This window comes from Labeo rohita, chromosome 8 (assembly GCF_022985175.1).
Source record: "Labeo rohita strain BAU-BD-2019 chromosome 8, IGBB_LRoh.1.0, whole genome shotgun sequence".
Lineage (NCBI taxonomy): Eukaryota > Metazoa > Chordata > Actinopteri > Cypriniformes > Cyprinidae > Labeo > Labeo rohita.
Window position 1 is genome coordinate 37,854,785 of NC_066876.1, and position 21,984 is coordinate 37,876,768.

The 21,984-nt window shown below is 38.6% G+C and overlaps 1 protein-coding gene across 2 annotated transcripts in view; it reads left to right on the top strand.

Annotated features, from left to right (window-relative positions):
• otud5a (OTU deubiquitinase 5a) overlaps positions 1 to 21,984 on the top strand; it is a 35,222-nt gene extending 13,238 nt beyond the window's left edge. For both annotated transcript variants that reach the window (XM_051116831.1, XM_051116830.1), the window contains exons 3-9: positions 11,955 to 12,019; positions 12,114 to 12,270; positions 12,520 to 12,668; positions 17,603 to 17,788; positions 18,337 to 18,544; positions 19,917 to 20,033; positions 21,430 to 21,984. In XM_051116831.1, the coding sequence (XP_050972788.1) occupies positions 11,955 to 12,019; positions 12,114 to 12,270; positions 12,520 to 12,668; positions 17,603 to 17,788; positions 18,337 to 18,544; positions 19,917 to 20,033; positions 21,430 to 21,551 (1,004 nt within the window). In that variant the 3' untranslated portion in view covers positions 21,552 to 21,984. The remainder of the gene's footprint in view (positions 1 to 11,954; positions 12,020 to 12,113; positions 12,271 to 12,519; positions 12,669 to 17,602; positions 17,789 to 18,336; positions 18,545 to 19,916; positions 20,034 to 21,429) is intronic.

Here is a 21,984-nt window from a genome sequence, read left to right on the forward strand (position 1 = left end):
CTGTTTGCTTTCATTATTTTACAGAAGTGCAATGTTTTGTTGTTATTCTGAATGCACACAAATACATGTAGAGTCTTTACAGATTTGAAAGATGTATTATGTTTAACATGTATGACTAAAAATGACGGAGTGTTTTAAGACCAAGTGATCGCACCGGCGCATCCATCTGTCCCGCTGTGAGCTACCATTCAGCTTCCACACTCCGCACAGACACTTCAGTAGCGCACATTTTTCTAGGTTAACATTAGATTGAGTGACCATGTAAAGCTGCTACTTACATATTTCAAATAAAGAAACATATTTGAGGTCAGTGAATGATAGGTGAGCGTTGGATGTCCTGCCCGATGTACTGTATGACCACATAGACAGTCACAGACTGTGTGACTTTGCCACTTCCTGTGCATTTTTTTTTATTTTTTATTTTTTTGCAATGATCTGTTATGATTGCTCTGATTGCCTGTCAATCAAACTATCTGCGAAGGATCAGTTGGGACACAACTGTAGTCATACATGTTTGGAATGACATGAGGCTGGGTTACTGATGACTGTTTATTTATAGGTGTATTATCACCTTTAAAGGTGACCTGTTATGCCCCTTTTTACAAGATGTAAAATAAGTCTCTGATGTCTCCAGAGTGTGTAAATGACGCTTTAGGTCAAAATACCTCACAGATATTTTTATAGCTTGTTAAAATGACCACTTTTGGGGTCTGAGCCAAAACTGTGTCCCCTTTAACTCCACTGTTGATTGGAAATAATAGAGGCACTTTCTGCTAAAACTTACAGAAATCTTCCGATCAGACTTGAGCAGGTCAACGCACTGGATAACTGTGAACAAGAAATGTGAAAAGCATAGTCAGCATCTTTTTATTGGTCCAACATTGTATTCCTAGACATCATGTACTGTGGCTTTGTGGCAAACACGGAGCAAAGTTTGAAGCCATGCTGGAGTCAAGGGTTGCTAGTAGATTCCTTGTCATTGCATTGATCGGCCCTTCTAGGACAGGAAAGTACAGGTTTCAACATAAGCACCGCTCACGTAACTCTTTTTATAGTGCTTGGTTTCTATGAGACGGGAAATGGTGTAGAAGTTGAGGATGCTGACTAGTTTGATCCAGAGTAAACCAGCGATCTTGAGTTGTCTGACAGTGAGCTGTAGAGTAAAAGTCAGGGAGCATATTTTGATTGATCTATCACAAATGCTGCTTATATGTCCGAAAAGTGTTTTGAAACTCAGTTGTAAAATGGTTTCAATCACTTGACTTGCAGACGGTGGTTGTGATAAGACCGTCTGCAGCCTTTCACTTGGTTTTCTTGGTCATAGCTGCATTGTGAACTTTTGCACATCTGGATGGCAGATGCTCAGCAAGTCTCCCCAACTTTCACCTAGACACCACCAAGACTGTAAGAGCTGCATCTTCTCTTGCCAATTTACAGGAGACATTGTCATCACCGTCTCTTGGCGTCTTTTACAAAACCGAACTGTTGATGAAATCGTATGGAGACACAGTCTGGAGTTTACGCTGGATTTTCAGCGGTCCTCTGTGGCACGTGTGCAGCGCGCCAGCCGACAGCACGCCTGGTCGCAATACGGTCTCGTGAGCGTGAATGAGTGTGTTTAACCGTCGGTGTGTTTCTGGAGCAATAGTAAGCTCTATGTTACTCAACACCCTCATGATCACCGGCTGACTTTCCTGGCATGAATGTAACTCGGTTCAGTCCGTGCATAAGCCATTCTTCAATCTAGCTGTGGAAAGCACTTTGAAAACACGTTTGTGATCTGATCCCTCTCAGTGTGTTCGAGAATCAATATGCATTGATCTATACGATCATAATCTCAAATTCATAGTCTGTTGAGGAGATAAGTGAACAGAACACGGTAGTCAATAAGGCCGTTGAGTGGACGTACCTTTGGGCCTGCTGCAGCTCCAGTCCCGCATCGATTCGTTTGTTTGAAGAGCTTGTTTACTGATCGGCTGTCGAGGTGGACGTGGCCTGTCAGATGTTCTTGTGAGCAGTTGGAGTCAAGGAGCGTACAAGAGTGCAGGTCAGTGCGGTGACCTCAGCTCTTTCTGGATGAACTCTGCAACTCATGTTCCACACGGTCATATTTGGACACGGGGCATCAAGGTTTAATGAAGTAATCGTAGTAAAAATAACCGTTAGGTCATGTCTGTTTGCATCATGAAATTGTTGTAAAATAGCTACAGGAATAAGTCCCCTCAAAAAGGACAATTTTGTCATACTTATTTCATGTTCATGTTAAATCTGTGTGACTTCTGGAAAACGTAAGGTGATTTTTTTTTTGATGAGCATTCTGGCCATGTTTTTCGATATAATGAAAATGAATCAGTGCTGGGGCTTTCAGACTTCAAAATGGCAAAAAATTACCATCAAATGTCATAAAGCCAATAGTTTGATGTGTACAGTATGTTCCAGTTCTTCTAAAGTCATATGATAGCACTGTGTGAGGAACAGACTTAAATTTAAGCTGTTATTTACTGATGATCATTGTCTCTAATGGGCTTTTAATCATTTTGACCAGATCCTTGAGTCAATCTGATCTGCATCAAGTCATTCAATTAAAAGGTCCAACTGAAAACATTGATTCATTCATAAATCATACATGACTCTAGAGTAGATTTTACATGAATGATGAATTGAATTGTCAGTCCGTCGAAGTTATTAGCATAAATACAAATAAATATACAGTACTGTGCAAAAGTCTTAGGCCACTAGTATTTTCTTCAGCTAAAAAAATGGTTTAAAGTCAGTCTGTTGCTGTAGTGTGTCAATAGGAAACATCAGATTACATTTCTAAACATTCATTTTGCCATTAATTATAATAATCTAGTGAGATTTTTGTGTGGAGCACAGGCTGTTGTCAGACTCCTCGATCTGATCTGATCTGATCTCTCCATCATTCAATCCAGTCTGTCTTAAGAAACAGACAGACTAAATCCAGAAGAACTGTGGCAACATCTCCGAGTTGCTTTAAGAGACCTACACCTACAAAGCTACAGTACTGTTAAAATTTTTAGGCAGTTAGGCACAGAAAATGAGGATGCTGTCAAAAACAATGTCATAAATAGATTTTCTTTATCAATGAACTTCTATTAACTAAAATAAATCAGCATTTGATGTGACCATCCTTTGCATTTAAAGCAGCTTTTGCCCTGTGTGCACTTGTGCAGAGTTTTTCAGGTCGCTTTGCAGGTAAGTTACTTGAAACATCTTGGAGATGTTGAAACAGTTCTTCTGGATTTAGTCTGTCTCAGTTATTCTGTGTCTTCATGTCATTCCAGAGACAGACTGGATGATGGTGAGATCAGATCTCTGTGTGGAGCACTGGCTGTCGTCAGACTCCTTGTGCAAACAAAAATCTCACTAGATTATTACAATTAATGACAAACAGAATGTTTGGAAATGTAAACTGATGTTTCCTACTGACACACTACAGCAAAAGATAGAAATAACTGACTTTAAACCATTTTTTAGCTGGTGAAAATACTAGTGGCCTAAGACTTTTGCACAGTACTGTGTATATATATATATATATAAAGAGAGAGGGGAAATTACATGAAAATATATGAATAAATAATGACAAAATATACTTTTGGTGTTTTGTCACTATTTATTTATTTTATTGTGGTTGCCTCTTACAAAAGCTTTGCTTTAAATACTATTTATTTATTTACACTATCAGTCAAAAGTTTTTGAACAGTAAGATTTTTATGTTGACGTTTTCTAAAGAAGTCTCTTCTGCTCACCAAGGCTGCAAAATATTTTTAAATGTAATTTAAACCTGTGATTTCAAAGATTATTTTTTAGCATCGTTACTCCAGTCACATGATCCTTTAGAAATTATTGTAATATAATTTTTTTATTATTATGTTAAAAACAGCTGAGCAGAATGTTTTTGTTTCTTTGAATGGAAAGTTCAGAAGAACAGCATTTATCTGAAACAGAAATCTTTTGTAACATTATCAATGTCTTTATCATCACTTTTGATCAATTTAAAGTGTCCTTGATAAATAAAAGTATTCATTTCAAAGCTGATCTTTCTATTCAAAGAATCCTGAAAAATAATGCTCAACTGTTTTAAATATTGGTAGTAATAATAATAAAATATGTTTCTTGAGCAGTAAATCAGCATATTAGAATGATTTCTGAAGGATCATGTGACACTGAAGACTGGAGTAATGATGCTGAAAATTCAGCTGCACATCACAGGAATAAATTACAGTTTAACATGTATTCAAATAAAAAGCATTTATTTTATATAGTAAAAATATTTCACAATATTATGTCTTCTGCTGTACTTTAAATCAAATAAGTGCAGGATTTTGCAGGTGAGCAGAAGAGACTTCTTTAAAAAACATCAATAATCTTACTGTTCAAAAACTGGTAGTGTATTTATTTATTTTTGCTGTAATGTACATAGTTTGATATGTATTGATAACATACATGACTTTTTTTTTAGTTACAAATTTGAATTTAAAAAATAATATTTTGCTTTTGAATGTACTTCCATGACAGCAGCACTTGAGGTGACGTGAACAGAACCTGATAATCATGTTTTCCAACGTGACTGGGATTTGCTTACGTTTAGATCTAGAAATGCAGAAGTTTAGAATCTTGAGAATTTCTTCTCCATTTTTCAAAGTCCTTGAAGTTTATCCCAGATTTTGAATGCATTTTCACATTTTGAACCCCACCAGTATGGTATGGGTTGTTCATACTGCGCTGCATTTATCTCCGAAGCTCATGACACGTTTCCTGCTGCTGTAGTACGTGAATGAAGCTCCTAAACTCACGTAGGGTGTGTAAAGTTCCTGGGAACCTTCCAATTCGATTCTTCTAATTCAGCTCATTGTGATGTCACAGCGGCCCTGCTTTTTGAGGATAAACTTTATCGATGACCGCCAGACCTCAAGGGCAGGTCTTAGCTCTCTGTTTTGTAAGCTCGGCCTGCCCCTTTCTTAGAATCGAGACACTATCTGTGGCCTACATTAGTGGAAGTGAGCTTGTGGTTTTTGCTCTTGCTCGGTGGACCTCAGCTCTTCTCTTTTCTCATGAATTCTATCAGCGGCATCGCTCTTTCGTGGTAGACCCAGCCAGTGAATTTTTTCTATTCCGCTTTTTTATTCACTGTCGACCTCTTCTCATCAGTGCGTCCGCTGGCGGCAGAGAGGTCAACCGCTCGCTTTTAGTGTTGGGAAACGACCTATTGCAGATCGTTGCGGTGGGCTAGTCTGTGCTTTCACTGCAGTTGAGACACAGTTATGTGCATGTAAACAGTAATGTTTAAAGAAGTTGTTTCAGTATTTCAGAGGTTATCTATGTGGCGTTTCCTTTTTTTTTTGATTGTCAGAAGGACTATCAACATAGAAACAAAATTATTTCTAAATGGAGTTTGATAAAGCACATGCATTCTGATCATTAAAATGGGTGTGAAATATCCTGTAGACATACAGTGGAGAACAAAATTAGAGAACAGCCTATCATTTCCTAAATTTTAAGGTCACTGCTTAGTCCTATTTGAAGTTATTGTAACAGGAGTAGAAGGGCAGTTTTTAAGCATACTTCTTAAATTAATTGCATTCTGAAGAACAGTATAAAAATCTGAAATGAGATATTCGAAAAAGAACTCTGATCAAAATTAGAGATCACTTACAGATACCTCCAAGGTATTAATTCGGCACCTGGTGTGAATTTCCTTAATTATATGACAAACCCTATTTAACTGGCATCATTCCTCCAATTTATACTGAGATTGCGAGATGGCGCGCCGCTCTACGGCAACAGGAGGTTGTCCAGATGAAGGCCGAAGGGACGACCTCTTCAGCTGTTGCAAGAGAAGTTGGTCATTCCAAATCTGTGATTTCTCGAATTTTGCAGGTTTACAATGACACAAATTAATTCAAGTCAGCCAAAAAGGCTGATCATCCACTTAAGACAAATACACGAGAAGACAAGATAGTGCAGTGACTCTCAATAGGGAATGGGTTCAGCACTGCAGCTGGAATTGCTTGCCAGTTCGGCGCAGAACAGGGTAAGGATCTGACTGAGGAATTCTAAGAGAAGTCGGACTGAAAGCGCACTCTGCAGTGACCAAACCTCTCATCAGCAGAAGGAATCAAAAGACTGAGCTCACCTTTGCTGAGGAGCATGTTATGTGGAGAGAGAACTGTCCAAAGTTCACTTTAGCGATGAGAGCAAGTTTAATTTATTTGGGTCATCAAACGGAGGAAAGACTGAAGCCCAAGTGCGTAAAGAAGTCAGTTAAAGGTGGAGGAGGAAGTGTCATGTCTTGGGGGATGTTTTCTGCAGCAGGAGTTGGGCCTCTTTTAAAGATACGTGGCAGAGTGAATGCAAATGTTTATCAGAACCTCCATCAGCAACATGCAGTTCCTTCCCTGCAAGCATCTCCCAATCAGCCTGCAATTTTCAATGCCCCCATCACACTGAAAAAACAAGGTGAAGCAGTTGCTTGAAGCTAAGAACATCGAGATAATACAACGGCCGTCCTGATCTAAACCCGATTGAAAATCTCTGGAAAATCCTTGGTGACAAAGATGTGGAAGAGAGTGGAAGTAAAGTGGACCAAGATCACACCAGTGCAGTCTGAGAAACTAGTGATGTCCTGCAGCCTGCAGCCAAAGCAGTCTTTTCAAAGCAAGGGCCTCTACACTTCCCTCTAATTTCGGACAGCTGTAACCCTTAACATTTTTAGTTGTAATCTTTTTTTCGTGCCACAGTGATACTGGTCTGTAATTTTGATCACTGTATTTTACACAAAATAAAGTTTTGTTGAAATGCCTTGGATTATTTGTCAAACATGTTAGTTGAACAGTGGTATATCTAGAGCTAATATGTGACCCTGGATCGCAAAACCAGTCATAAGGGTCCATTTTTTTAAACTGATATTTATACATCAGCTAAATAAATAAGCTTTCCATTGATGTATGGTTTGTTAGAATATGACAATATTTGGCCGAGATGCAGCTATTTGAAAATCTTGAAGCTGAGGGTGCCAAAAAAATCAGAATGTTGAGAAAATTGCCCAGAGTTGTCCAAATGAAGCTCTTAGCAATGCATATTAATAATCAAAAATTAAGTTTTTATATATTTACGGTAGGAATTTTACAAAATATCTCCAGTGAACATGATCTTTACTTAATATCCTAATGATTTTTGGCTTTTAAAAAAATGATAATTTTGACCCATACAATGTATTTTTGGCTATTGCTATAAATATAGCCATACTATTTAAGATTGGTTTTGTGGTCTAGAGTCACATGTTCTTTTAAACTTTGAGCGATTAAGTCTAAGACTTCTGTCCAAACGTTTAGAAATACATTTGTACTTTTATTCTGCAGTCATGCATTCAATTGATTATTATTGACAGTAGAGACATTTATGATGTTACAAAATATTTATGTGAGAGCCTGTGGAAGGCCAGGTTTCTTTGACAGTGGCCTTCAGCTCATCTGCATTTTTTGGTCTCTTGTTTCTCATTTTCCTCTTGACAATACCCCAAAGATTCTCTGTGGGGTTCAGGTCTGGTGAGTTTGCTGGCCAGTCAAGCACACCAACACCATGGTCATTTAACCAACTTTTGGTGCTTTTGGCAGTGTGGGCAGGTGCCAAATCCTGCTGGAAAATGAAATCAGCATCTTTAAAAAGCTGGTCAGCAGAAGGAAGCATGAAGTGCTCTAAAATTTCTTGGTAACCGGGTGCAGTGACTTTGGTTTTCAAAAAACAGAGTGGAGCAACACCAGCAGATGACATTGCACCCCAAATCATCACAGACTGTGGAAACTGTGGGCTTTAAGCTTCTCCACCCTTCCTCCAGACTCTAGGACCTTGGTTTCCAAATGAAATACAAAACTTGCTCTCATCTGCAAAGAGGACTTTGGACTGGGCACTGGGCAACAGTCCATTTCTTCTTCTCCTTAGCTCAGGTAAGATGCCTCTGACGTCGTCTGTGGTTCAGAAGTGGCATAACAAGAATTCCAAATTCCTTGACACGTCTGTGTGTGGTGGCTCTTGATGCCTCAGTCCATTCCTTGTGAAGTTCACCCAAATTCTTGAATCGATTTTGCTTGACAAGCCTCTCAAGGCTGCGGTTCTCTCAGTTGGTTGTGCGTCTTTTTCTTCCACACTGTGTCCTTCCACTCAACTTTCTGTTAACATGCTTGGATGCAGCACTCTGTGAGCAGCCAGCTTCTTTGGCAATGAATGTTTGTTTCTTACCCTCCTTGTGAAGGGTGTCAATGATTGTCTTCTGGACAACTGTCAGATCAGCAGTCTTCCCCATGATTGTGTCGCCTAGTGAACCTAGAGACCATTTTGAAGGCTCAGGAAACCTTTGCAGGTGTTTTGACTTGATTAGCTGATTGGCATGTGATAGTGAATAGATAGTGAATTGGTGGGTTTTTGTTAAATGTGAGCCAAAATCATCACAATTAAAAGAACCAAAGACTTAAACTACTTCGGTCTGTGTGCCTTGAATTTAGTACACGAGTTTCACCATTTGAGTTGAATTACTGAAATTAACTTTTCCACGACATTCTACTTTGAGATGCACCTGTATTAAGCAGCACAGCTGTTTCCAACATTGATAATAATAAGAAATCTTTCTTGAACACCAGATTAACAAGAATTTAGTAACGTCGCAACCTTGAAAACACCATATAAATCACCCTAGAACACCTTAGTAAATACTGGGAAGTGGGAAACTTTTTATATTGTCAATTGTACTTTGATGTGCAAAACTCACCGCCCATGATGCTTGGGTGTTCTGGGTTGTTTCTAAGGCATTGCTATGTATATAATTATTGGCCCAGATCAAAAGAGCATTTAAAAAAGTAAGTCTGGTCACTTACGCACACCTTTCATCGTGCCATGTGGCATTTATTAATGTCCATACATGATGCAGGATTAAAGATTGTCATCATTTACTCTCATGTCAGTCCAAACCTGAGAAGACATTTTGAGAAGTGTTTTTTTTTTGTTTGTTTTTTTTTTTTTTTTTTTTTTTAAAAAAAAAAAAAAAAAAAGTTTGTGCCCCAACATTCTTCAAAATTTCTTTTGTGTTTCAGTCATACAGGTTTAGAACAACATGAGGTGAGTAAGTGATGACGAACATTTTGGGTGGACTGTCCCATTGAAGTTAGCAGTTTTAAAAAATTCTTAACCCAAGTCTAAATGTTAAAGATGCAGTTTATGTCAACATATACTTAAGGAAATACTTTTCCTTAGTACTCCTCACTGTTAGCACATGCAAATGTTCTAGCCCGGCGCACGTCCCCACGTGGCAGCGCCACTATAGTAAAGCTGTTTGTTATTCAAATTTGGGGTGAAATCAGGAAAAAAGCGAAGGCAGGTGTTTATCATCAAACATGAGTCAGAATAATGCAAAGGAGCGAAGGGAAATCCCTGACTCTCCCCCACGGCACCCACTGACACAGGGTCTAATTATCCGCTGCACTGTGCTGTAATGAATGGAAAGGGTAAGACAGATGGAAATACCAACAACAGGCCAAATGGGGAACCAAAAGCAGACCGAATCTCCAGCTGCTGTTCTCCTCCAGTGTTTGAGCTCAGATCTTCCTACAGTTTCAAATGTCAAGGTCCTGATTTTAACAAATGAACCTGTGTCTTAAGGGCTCACTGGACCTATTTAGAAATGTAAAAACAAAGGCTTTTACTTGACAAGAAGAATGGAAGTGGCTTGAGAACCAAATCGGCGCGTTCACCTTCAAATAAACACGCGTCCAGCTGTAATCTTTCATAAATGGACAACCCTAGGGAGTGACATCTAAAGCTAGCTCATGAAAACAACATGAACCTGCCAGAAAATGCCAACTATTGTTCATGTTGGGAACAGAACGGTAGGTTCTTTCAGATCAAATTAAAATCCTGAGAAGCACAGAGCGTTCACTCATTGCCTGACAATTGCAGAGCATAATAGCAGTAATGAACTGGTCTCGTAAAGCAAATAAAACTTTGTAGGAGTTTTCACTGTAGGATATTTAAACAGACAGTGAACATCCTCACCAATGACGTCCTCTTTCTTAAACACACTATACACTGTATCAGATAACGTGTAGGCAGGTAGACAGGGCCTCTTCGGGGAACTAAAAAAAGTGCAAGTGTCTTTAAATAAAGCACCTGTATTGGTGCGCTTGTTTGAACTTTCATTTAAAGCTGCTTGTTTTTTAGCGAGGCGAGCGCAGCTTCCTCGGTCTGTTTAGAAGTGTCACAACAGAAGTAGGCCGATACTGCGAAAGAGGAAATTGACTAAGAGATTCTCAGAATCTTTGCGGCTAGTGGTCATGTGACTAGCCGGAATGAGCTTTGAGGCTGAGGCTCATTTGCATATCGCTGCTTTTGGAAGGAAAAGGTGTCGGCCTCTGAGCGGAGCTCGCACGCCCGTTTGTTTACATCTGCACCATAATTTGGGCTCCTGGTTTTGCTTTGAGTCACTGGCACCTAAATGAGTATGATAAAGCCCGCCAAAAGTGGCACTTGCAGAGCGAACCGTGTTGCCTTGCATGCATGCATTACAGAATTTGCCTGTCAAACCCCTCAAGATTACTCAGTAGTAACTTATTTCATGAGGTGTTAAAAAAGCAAATTTTATGCAGCTGTAATAACTAATATGAACAATATTATGGTTTAAGTCTTGTTTTTGTTGTGTTGTTATTATTTTTTATGTTTCAAAAGTAAAGACATAAATGTAACAACAATAAAGTTCATTGTGCATGGCCTGAAATAAATGTTTGGAAAAATTACACAAACCCTTGGGTTTTGGGAAACCCTTGGAGAATCTGTAAAAAAATGTGAACAATTTTAACTAGAGAGATCATACAAAATGCATGTTATTTTTTTTATTTACTACTGTCCTGAGTAAGATGATTTTCATAAAAGATGTTTACATGTAGTCCACAAGACAAAAAATAGCTGAAATGATTAAAATAATCCCCTTTCGAACGTTTGGAAACTCTTGGTTCTTAATACTGTGTGTGGTTACCTGGATGATCTACGACTGTTTTATGATGGTTGTTCATAAGTACCTCATGAGTTTGATCTGAACAGTTAAACTGAGCACTGTTCTTCAGAAAAATCCTCCATGTCCTGCAGATTCTTTGGTTTTCCAGCATCTTTTGTGTATTTGAAGCCTTTCCAGCAGTGACTGTATGATTTGGAGATCCAGCTTTTCACACTAAGGACATTTGAGGGACTCGAACACAACTATTAAAAAAGGTTCAAACATTCACTGATGCTCCAGAAGGAAACACGATGCATTAAGAGCCGGGGGGTGAAAACTTCTTACATTTGAAGATCAAGGTAAATTGTACTTAATTTGTCTTCCAGGAAACATGCAAGTATCTTCTGTTGCTTCTGAAGGGCAGTACTAAATGGGAGGAAAATTATATTTTGACAAAAATTTGGACATCTTCATCCTGTTCAAACGTTTTCACACCCCCGGCTCTTAATGCATCGTGTTTCCTCACAAAAGATGCCGGAAAACCAAAGAATCTGCAGGACATGGAGGATTTTTCTCTTCAGATCAAACAAGGGACTCATGAACAACCATCGCAAAACAAACAAAAAAAACAAAAAAAACAATCGTAGATCATCCAGGTAACCACACACAGTATTAAGAACCAAGGTTTCCCAAACTTTTACAGGGGGTTATTTTAATAATTTCATTTATTTTTTTGAAAACATCTTTTATGTAAAATATCTTACTCAGGACAGTACTAACTAAAAAATAACATGCATTTTGTATGATCTCTCTTATTTTGCTAAAATTATTCACATTTTCACAGATTCTGCAAGGGGTTCCCAAACTTTAGCATGCCACTGCTGTAAAATAAATGCATGCAAAGCCCATATTGTGTTTATGTGCAAATAACCCTGGTATCATTGCTTTTCTTCAGCTGATCAGGTTTACGGAGACCAAGATATGCACGAAGTCGTCCGCAAGCACTGCATGGATTACTTGGTATGTGATGTTTTTTCTTAGGGATCATCAAAAGTGTACAAAACCAGGTTATGTTTTAATTAAAGTCATGCTTTCTGTGCGATTTTACTTGCAGATGAAAAATGCAGATTACTTCTCAAACTACGTGACAGAGGACTTCACTACATACATCAACAGAAAGAGGAAGAACAACTGTCATGGAAACCATATTGAGATGCAGGCGATGGCGGAGATGTACAATCGGCCAGTGGAAGTTTATCAGTATGGCACAGGTGAGTCTGATTTGCATTACACTGCCCATAAAACTGAATTATGGACATTTAGCCTATGTTCCACCATGCAAGTACCTAAATAAATAGTGAAGACCAATATGAAAATTGTTTTGTGTGTTTATTGTTGTTGCACAGAATTATATTTACATGCACTGTGTTCAAAAGCCTTTGTAGTGATGCATGTTGCACCTGTATATTTTGTATCTTGTTCTCGATGTTTCTAAGTGTTGTTTTTATGGCCAATTTTAGAACCAATCAACACGTTCCATGGCATCCATCAAAATAATGACGAGCCAATCAGAGTTAGTTACCATCGGAACATTCATTACAACTCTGTAGTGAATCCCAACAAAGCCACGATTGGAGTTGGGCTCGGACTCCCTGCCTTCAAACCAGGGGTGGGTATCTGCAATATATGCAGTCAAATGATATATGTCAGACATTTAGTAAGATAAAGTGATGCATTAATTACAAAGTCTTTTTTAAGTGTCATTTAGGTGAGAATAGCTGGTGATCTGTTGCAACTGTGCTGCATTTTCACTGTGCAATGTGCTGATTGCTCTTGCACTTTGGTGTCACTATTGCCTATGTGTGTTCCTTCACGTACACCTGCATCTGCTTATGCAAGAGCAGCCATTTTTGAACCTGTTTAATTTTTTGAAATGCAGTAATGGCCTGTATTTCCTCTTTAGGAATGTGTAACAAAGTCATTGTGGGTTTGTGAATTAGGAAGTTCATTGAAAATGCCGTCTCGTCAGACTGTTCCTCCCATTCACTCCGGCAGTTCCGTCAGCCGATCCAGAGTCTGAATTTGGCGACAGTCGTCATCAAAGCCACAAAGAGACAACAAAGTGTGACCCTTAGTGTCCCATTTCCCAGACTGCTCTGGGTGGAAGGGTGGGGGGGCACATTCCACACGTCGGTGGTTTTGGGGGAGCCCTATTAACAGCACACTGTTTTGTTTACGTGCCACATGCCTTGTGATAATTTAAGCTGTGCAGATCAAAGACGGATCGTGCCTTCCTATCAAAAACAGAGCCGCAGTGTGTGTGTGTGCTGGAGCTCAATGACTCATTTGTGGCTAAGAGGGAAGGCTGATGTGGTCATTTCCATTATCACTCTTCTAAAGTATCAATCTTTAGCAACATGGAGGCATCCAGAAAAGCTAGACAATGTTTGCTGGAGGAAGTGCATCATACAGTTAAAAACGTGCATCAAGATCTTATCCTCCTAGGGCTCCCCCATATCGCGGTCAGTTAGTTTAGTATAACAGACGGGGAATGAGCCAGTGCACTGTCCCGACACAGGCGCGCTGTTCCGGAGCAGAGGACATGTAGCACAGCGAGAACGGCAGGAGAAAAAACGAAATACATCTTGAACTTGGGGAATAGACATATACGGCCCTGTTTATACTACATTGTTACCAGTTCTGGGGTCAGATTCCAAAAAAAACCCTTAAAGGGATAGTTTAACCAAAAATGAAAATTTTGTCATCAGTTACTCCCTGCGGTCACACAGACCAGGGCCGCTCCCACGATAGTTGATTGACACTGCCGTCTTACCTCAGACCCGCCCTGAGTGAGCTGTCAACAGTCCGCCATTGTTTGGATGCCGGGGAAGGGGCGTAGATGAGATTGTCTTTTGTCAGATGTAATAATGAACGTAGTAGTCGTCATTTACTGCTGATGTCTGAGCCACTGAAGATGCATTGATTAGTTTTGTTTTTGAAGGGAATGCACCTCTTGATCTACATAAATGCGTCTGTGTTCACGCGAATCATTCGTGGTCTAGATTTGCCTACAGAAGAAGTGAGTATAAGGGTTTTTATGCGTCTTTGCAAATCGCCTTGACATCGTCTTAATGAGATGGTTAGCAAGTAAACGCGGCGACTAAACGCGGGTAAAATGAACATTACGGCTCGTCCCCCCACAGAAGAGAGGGGCGGGGCGAGCAGAGCTCATTAGCATTTAAAGAACCTTGCAACAAAACAGGTTGCTGTGTGCAGAGCTGATTTTGACAAGGTAAAAAGGGTACTGTTTTGCACTACCATTGAGATATTTTAACCAAAGTATATTATAGACTTTTCATTAGGACCCTAAAGAATCATATCAACGTGTGGAAAATGGGCATCCGATGACCCCTTTAAAGTCCCCATGAAATCAAAATTGAAGTTTTTTAGCTTTTAGTATGAATGTGTTAGCCTTAAGGTTATCTATAAGTTTGTGTGTTTCAAAACAATGACAACATTTGCATTTAGAAGATATAACATTCAAAACTGACAGTCTCTAACGTCCGCCAGTATGGATCAATGATTTTGATGACATCACCCTTCACTTCAGCTTTTCGTCAAACCTTCTGTCCAATCAAATGCTCTCTACACTATACACTTGTTTTCTTGTTTTTGATTATCTTTTTATTAGATTTTTAAAAAGAAGAACACACACACATACAAAAAAAACCAGAACTGAACAAAGCAGACATAAGAAACAAATACTGTCAGCACTACCTAGAAATAAAACAAATACTTACATGATATAGTAATACTCTAGATATGAGTACTTCACAGTTGTAAGGATATACACCTTAGTACCCAATGAACCGGTCACGAATAGACTCTACAACTGTTTGCCAGGCCTGTACTGTTCTTGGTTTGGCTTTATTAAGTCTAGTTATAGAGCATTCCATATTAACTATATGCTGTGTATTTGAAATGTCTGCCTTGGTGTACCACCAAAGTGCAATTATTGTTTTCTTTGCTGCAGTGAAACCTGAAAAAATAATCCTTTTGTCCATTGTGCCAAGGTTCAAAAAAGAGTCGTCATTCAGCAAGTGCAGGCAAGGATCCGGAGTGATCTTACAGTTAATCAGTTCTTCTAAGTCTCGACAAACTTGAGTCCAAAATGGACATTCCCAAAACATATGATACGCTGTACCAACTACAGATTTTTGACATAGAAATCGGTCACTTGTTCATAGAGTATTTTCTGTACGGCGAAAGGCACGTAGTGCACTATATAGGGGATAGTGAACGATTCAGACAGTGTAATTATGCTTTCCATTGGGGCGAAAGAAGACGAATGAACGGCTGGAGCGTGCGTGCGGTCTGCTTCGGTCCAGGGACACGATAGCTTGGAGCGAATTGTATGTGCGAGTCGGGGCAGACCACAAAACGTATCGGACCCATTTGAACTCTACACAGAATGGTCTATTTTATAGTGATATGGATGAGATTGTGGCCACCATATGCTGTCAAATGTGGCTTTACCGAGCTCAGAGGCTCTGGCGCAAACTGTAATGTATAAAAGAAAAGCTACTGGCTATTTAAAAAGGCCCTGTCTTCCTGTTTTAGCTGAAATTGTGCACTTCAGTGGGCCTTTTAAGATAAATTCCAAGATGTGCAATTCTTAAAAAATCCTTCTTGTATGTAATAAACAATGCTGCCAAAAATCCATTCATTTATCTTTCCATCTGTCTACCATCCATCCAGGTTTCAAGCATTTTGATCTGCATTCCCATGAAAAGAGATAAAATATTTGACTACTCAGTGCCACGACGGGCCAATCAGAATCAGTACTGTATAGAGTTGTGTCGTTATGTTCGTCAGCGGCTCATCCAATCAGAAACCCTCTGTTTTCTGAGATGCGTTGAGTATTTGTGGGATAAGGTGATAATGTCCATCATCCAATTTTAGGAAGCATTTCTAAAAAAATGACTCATTGCTTAATTTGCATATAGCAGAGAGTGCTTTTCCTGTTCCCACAAATCAACTTCTCTTCAGGTGCTTGAGCAGACGGCATTCTCAGCTGTCACCTAAGGGCCAACGCCATGGCCTTTTAACCCCTTCTCTGTATCTGTCTCTTATGAAGAAAATGACAGGCTGATGGCAATAATCCTAATAAGCGTACATGCTATTTTTGTTGCAACTGGCTCGACGGGAGTTCAGCATTTGACGTCATGTTTTATTAATGGCAAGGTGTTTTTAAATAGTCATTTTTATAAAGACGGTCTCCACTATTTTTACACTCTGTCTTGCACTCTACAGTGAGCAAAGGAGTGTTTGTTCTGTCTATTTGATTATTCAATCTGTAATTCTATTAATCCATCTAATTTTTAACTGTTAACAGGTCACGCTGTGAGATACACTAACAGTCAAACGTTTTTTAACATGAAGATTTTAAATATTTTTAAAGAAGTCTCTTCTTTAAATAAGCCTGCACTTATTTGATCTAAAACACAGCAAAAGCCATAATATTGTGAAATATTTTTACTATTTAAAATAACTGTTTTCTGTTTGAATATATTTTAAAATGTCATTTATTCCTGTGATTTCAAAGCTGAATTTTCAGCATCATTACTCCAGTCTTCAGTGTCACATGATCCTTCAGAAATCATTCTAATATGCTGATTTGCTGCTCAAGAAACATTTATTATTATTATTATTATTATTATTATTATTATCATTATTTGAGTACATTTGTCTCAGGATTCTTTGATGAACATAAGGATCCAAAGATCAGCATTTATCTGAAATAAAAAGCTTTTGTAACATTATACTTTACCATTCAAAAGCTTTTTTTTAAGCAAGGAAGCTTTAAATTGATCAAAAGTGATGATAAAGACATTTATAATGTTACAAAAGATTTCTGTTTCACATAAATGCTGTTCTTATGAACTTCTTATTCATCAAAGAAAACCTATAAAAATCAGCTGTTTTCAACATAATAATCAGAATATTAGAATGATTTCTGAAGGATCATGTGACTGGAGTAACGATGCTAAAAATTCAGCTTTGAAATCACAGGAATAAATTACATTTTAAAATATGTTTAAATAGAAAGCAGTTATTTTAAATAGTAAAAATATTTCAAAATTTTACAGTTTTTGCTGCACGTTCGATCAAATAAACTTAGGATTGCTGAGCATCTTCAAGATTTGAAATCTTCCTGTTCAAAAACTTTTGACTGGTAGTGTAAGAGACAATATCTGAATACTCATTGCTGTGATTGACCAATCAGAATCAAGTGTTCTTTATGTCTTTATGTTCATTAGCCTAAATGTTTGTTGTTTACAGCTGCTCTCAAATGCAGCTCCTCCAGTCAAGTCAAAACCCTGTTTTCTAATTATGATTCATCTGTATTTCTGAGATGAAATGAGATGAGTGTATTTTATCCACTTTTAGAAAATGATTTAATGCTGATTTGCATGTAAGAGCACATGTTGGCACAAATCACTCATCTTCAGAGTCTTGATCAAAGCATTTTCACCTGTCACCTGAGGGCCACACTGTGACCTTTAACCCCTCTTCTGTATCTGTCTCTCTGTCTCTACGCAGTTTGCAGATCAGTCGCTCATGAAGAATGCCATTAAAACGTCAGAGGAGTCCTGGATTGAGCAACAGATGCTGGAGGACAAGAAAAGGGCCACGGATTGGGAAGCCACCAATGAGGCCATAGAAGAGCAAGTGGCCAGAGAATCGTACCTACAGTGGCTTCGAGACCAGGAGAAACAGGCGCGACAGGTGTGCAGCCGGCCTGTTTTAATGCTAATCCTGCTGACTACCTAACGTCGCTCTCATTCGTTCAGAATATGTATTTACATTCTTAACAGCGTGATCGTCAGTAGGATTCAGGTAGTTAGTGTGCGATAACGACTTCACAAAACCTTTGGCGTCATAAAATAATCACTGGTTTAGTGCTGATCGCCTAGGAATTATTTCCGAAAGTAACACGTGAGCTGCGATGACTGCGGCACTGGTTCAGACACACGTACCTAAGACTGTCGGCTACGCAAATGCATGCGGCCTATGTGGTTTGCGTTTTCACACTTCAACCATCTGTAGAGAAGACCCTTCTTCACAGAAGCAATAAGCTTTCTTATAAATCACATTTTGAACTGACTGACAGCAGTGTCAATCATTATAGAAGGTGCTTCTGAATTCAATAGTCATTTTGTCTAAGCGATATAAGAATGCTCTTATAAAAGAATGAGCGACAGACTTTGAAGATATGATGTTGCTGTGCATTTATCATTTGTGAGTGAACGTGTTTACTTCTGTCGCTTCCTCAGCCTCGTAAGGCCAGCGCTACGTGCAGCTCGGCCACGGCTGCGGCCTCCAGTGGTTTGGAAGAATGGAATGCCCGATCCCCACGGCAACGCAGCTCCGCCCCCTCTCCGGAGATTCCTGATCCTTCGCACTCGGACACGCCCGCTAAGCCCCCTTCCCCGGCCGGAGCGGCCCTCGCGCTATCCAAACCCCCGTCGCCCTGTGCGCCAGGTCTGTCATCAGTCTTTTGCAGAAAGGACGGTGTCATTTAAACACATGAGTTTAACCGTATGATATGTATGATAGGGTAAATGCTACATTATGTTCACGATAGCTTAAACTGATTATAAGGAGACCTGAGGTGGTTGTTCTCCACCTCAAAATCTAAAGGAAGTGAATGAGTAATTAGGTTTTGTTCAAGGAAAGCCCGTTTGCACAGTTGAAATTCTGTTAGGTAAAATGTCCTTGATTTTTCATATTGTTGATAGAAGTCTCTTATCAAAAATACAGTAAAAACACTAATATTGTTAAATATTATTGCAATTCAAAATATTTATTGTAACTGTAATTTATTGCTGTGATGCAAAGGTGAATTTTCAGCATCATTACTCCAGTCCTAAGTATGGAAACAGTGACCCGCTTCCGCCACTAAATAAAAAAAAACAAAAAAGGTAATGGTGAAGTGTTCTTATCTCACAATTGTGAGTTTATGGCTCTCAATGCTATTCTTCTTTCTCAGAATAGTAAGATATAATCTCCCAATTCTGAAAAATCAAGTCAGAATGGGGTGATATAAACTCGCAATTGCGAGTTATACAGTCAGAACTGCAAGATATAAACACGCAGTTTTGACTTTTTCCTCAGAATTGCGAGTTTATATCTTGTTATTGTCTTTTTCTGAATTTTGAAATTAAACCAGAATTGTTAAAAAATGTCAGAATTGCGAGTGATAAACTTGCAATTTCAAAAAAAGAGAGAAAGAGTGTGTTTTTATCTCCTCATCATTCTAATATGCTGATTTCCTGCTCAAAAAAAAAAAACATTTCTTATTATCACTTGTTAAAATCTGCTTTTTGTGGAAACAATTCTAGATTTTTCCAGAATTATTTGTTGAATGGAAAGTTCAGCATTTATTTGAAATAGAAATCTTTTGATTTTGATTTTCAAGATTAAAAATGTCTTTACTGTGACTTTAAGTCTTCCTTGCTGAATAGAAAAGAAGGAAATTTATTTGTATATAAAGTCATAGTGACCCGTAATGTATATAAACAGAAATACATTAAATACCAGTATTACAGCAGTTATTATGGTACTGTACAGCAGTAATACATATATAATGAGAATTATCATTAAAAATAAGTAACCAAAAAAACCCCTCAAAACTCAGTTGTCCAGACACATTACAGTAATGAATATTTGTGGGTAAATGTGCTTAATTTTAATGTCGCTAAAAATGTCTTTTAAAGAAGTAGACAAAAGTTTATTTATGCAAAATACCATTTTTTTATGAAAAAAAAGAACACTGTAGGAGAAGCCGTATGGGCAGAAACTCAGTGTCCGTCTTTCGAAATAAAGATTTCCTGCGTTCTGTCTCGCCGTTCAGGTCCCAGTAACCAGGCTTGTGTTGGACCAGACAGACCCACCTCGTCTTCTCTGGTGTCTCTGTATCCAGCGCTGGGCTATCGGGCCATTATGCAAGAGATGTCCCCTACTGCTTTTGGTGAGCAACTTAAATCACGCCTGCCAGTCCGTCTGCCCTGATTCAGTACGAAAGAATCCAGGGCTCAGGAATGCCACGTTAATCACGGCGCTCGCCCGCCTTCCTCATGCATCTCACACCGCATGAATCTGTGATGTGATCCATGTGATTCAGCCTGGAGCTGCGTGAATTGTACCCAGCACTCATGCAGAAAGCAGCATGTGCGGTCGTTACGTGCCGTTAAATACACTTGATTGCAGCTGAGTATCGGCACACCCCGCTTACTGTTGACATCAGCTTTGTTTTGGTTAAGAACATAAGAGGTGCAAATAGGGAGTGAGTGTTTTTTACAAATGGAAATACACCAGTCTTAAAAGAGGGACACACCTACTCGTTCTTTATTATTGATGTTTTATGAAGTTCCTATGTGTGTTGCACACTTGTTACCCGGTCTGGTTTTACTATATCATTCAACGTAATGTACAAAGAAATTCATTTGTAGACACTGCTGGTCAAAAGTTTTAAATGTTTTTGAAAGGCTCTTCTGCTCACCAAGGCTGAATTTATTTGTTCAAAAACTCAGTAAAAGCGGTACTATTGTGAAATGTTATTTAGTTTTCTAAAATATTTAAGAAATCTACACTAAAAATCTTACTGTTCAAAAACTTTTGACTGGTAATGTTTTTAAAGAGCTCTCTTCTGCTCATCAAACCTGCATTTATTTGAACCGAAGCACAAGAAAAACAGTACAATTTTGAAATATTTTTACTATTTAAAATAACTGCTTTTGATTTGAATACATGTTAACATGTAATTTATTCCTGTGATCAAAGCTGAATTTTCAGCATCATTACTCCAGTCACATGATCCTTCAGAAATCATTCTAATATGCTGATTTGCTGCTCAAAAAACATTTATTGTTATTATTATCACTATTTAAAACAGCTGAGTACATTTTTTAGGATAAAAAACATTTATATTTCAGATAAATGCTTTTCTTCTTCTACTCAGCTGTTTTTAACATCATCATAATAATAATAAATGTTTTTGAGCAGCAAATCAGAATATTAGAATGGTTTCTGAAGGATCATGTGACTGGAGTAATGATGCTGAAAATTCAGCTTTGAAATCACAGGAATAAATTACATTTAAAATACATTCAAATAGAAAACTGATTTTAAATAGTAAAAATATTTTTCAAATTGTAGTACTTTTGCTGTACTTTGGATCAAATAAATGCAGGCTTGGTGAGCAGAAGAGACTACTTTAAAGATCTTACTGTTCAAAACCTTTTGACTGAATGTCCTTTAGATAAGAACATTCAGTCATGTCTCTTTTGACTTGTAGTTTATATAATGTGTTTTTGTGTATGCGAGCAAAGCATGATGTGTTTCCCCGTGCTCTTGTTTTGCAACAGGCCTAACAGACTGGGAAGACGACGAGATATTGGCGTCCGTCCTGGCCGTGTCACAACAGGAATACCTCGATAGCATGAAGAAAAACGCCATGCATAGAGAACCTTCTCCAGACAGCAGTTGATAAAGGAGGGTCAAGGCACAATCTGCAGCCGAAGCAGGAGGCAGATACACGGGGATCAAACCAATCACATTCTCTCCATCATCATGCAGTTCACATCGTCCTCCCTTTCCTTCCCCTCACCCGGCCATACATCAGTCCATCACCTGGCCTCAGACATCCAGCAGTAATGGCTCATTGTTGTGATACTCACCTAACCACTCCTTTTCTTTCTTATGCCATTCACACCGTCATCGGACTTCTTTAGGTGCATGTGAAAATAAACATGACTGATATCATTATAGAAAACACGGGGAAACGAAAAGTTATTGGAAAAAAAAAGTCATACTTTATCCTCTTAATTAATTGATTAATATAATCTTGTTTTATTTTCTTGTTTGGGATGAAAATGCTCTTTTTTTCTTGGAATAAAAAAAGAACTTTCTGAAGAAATATA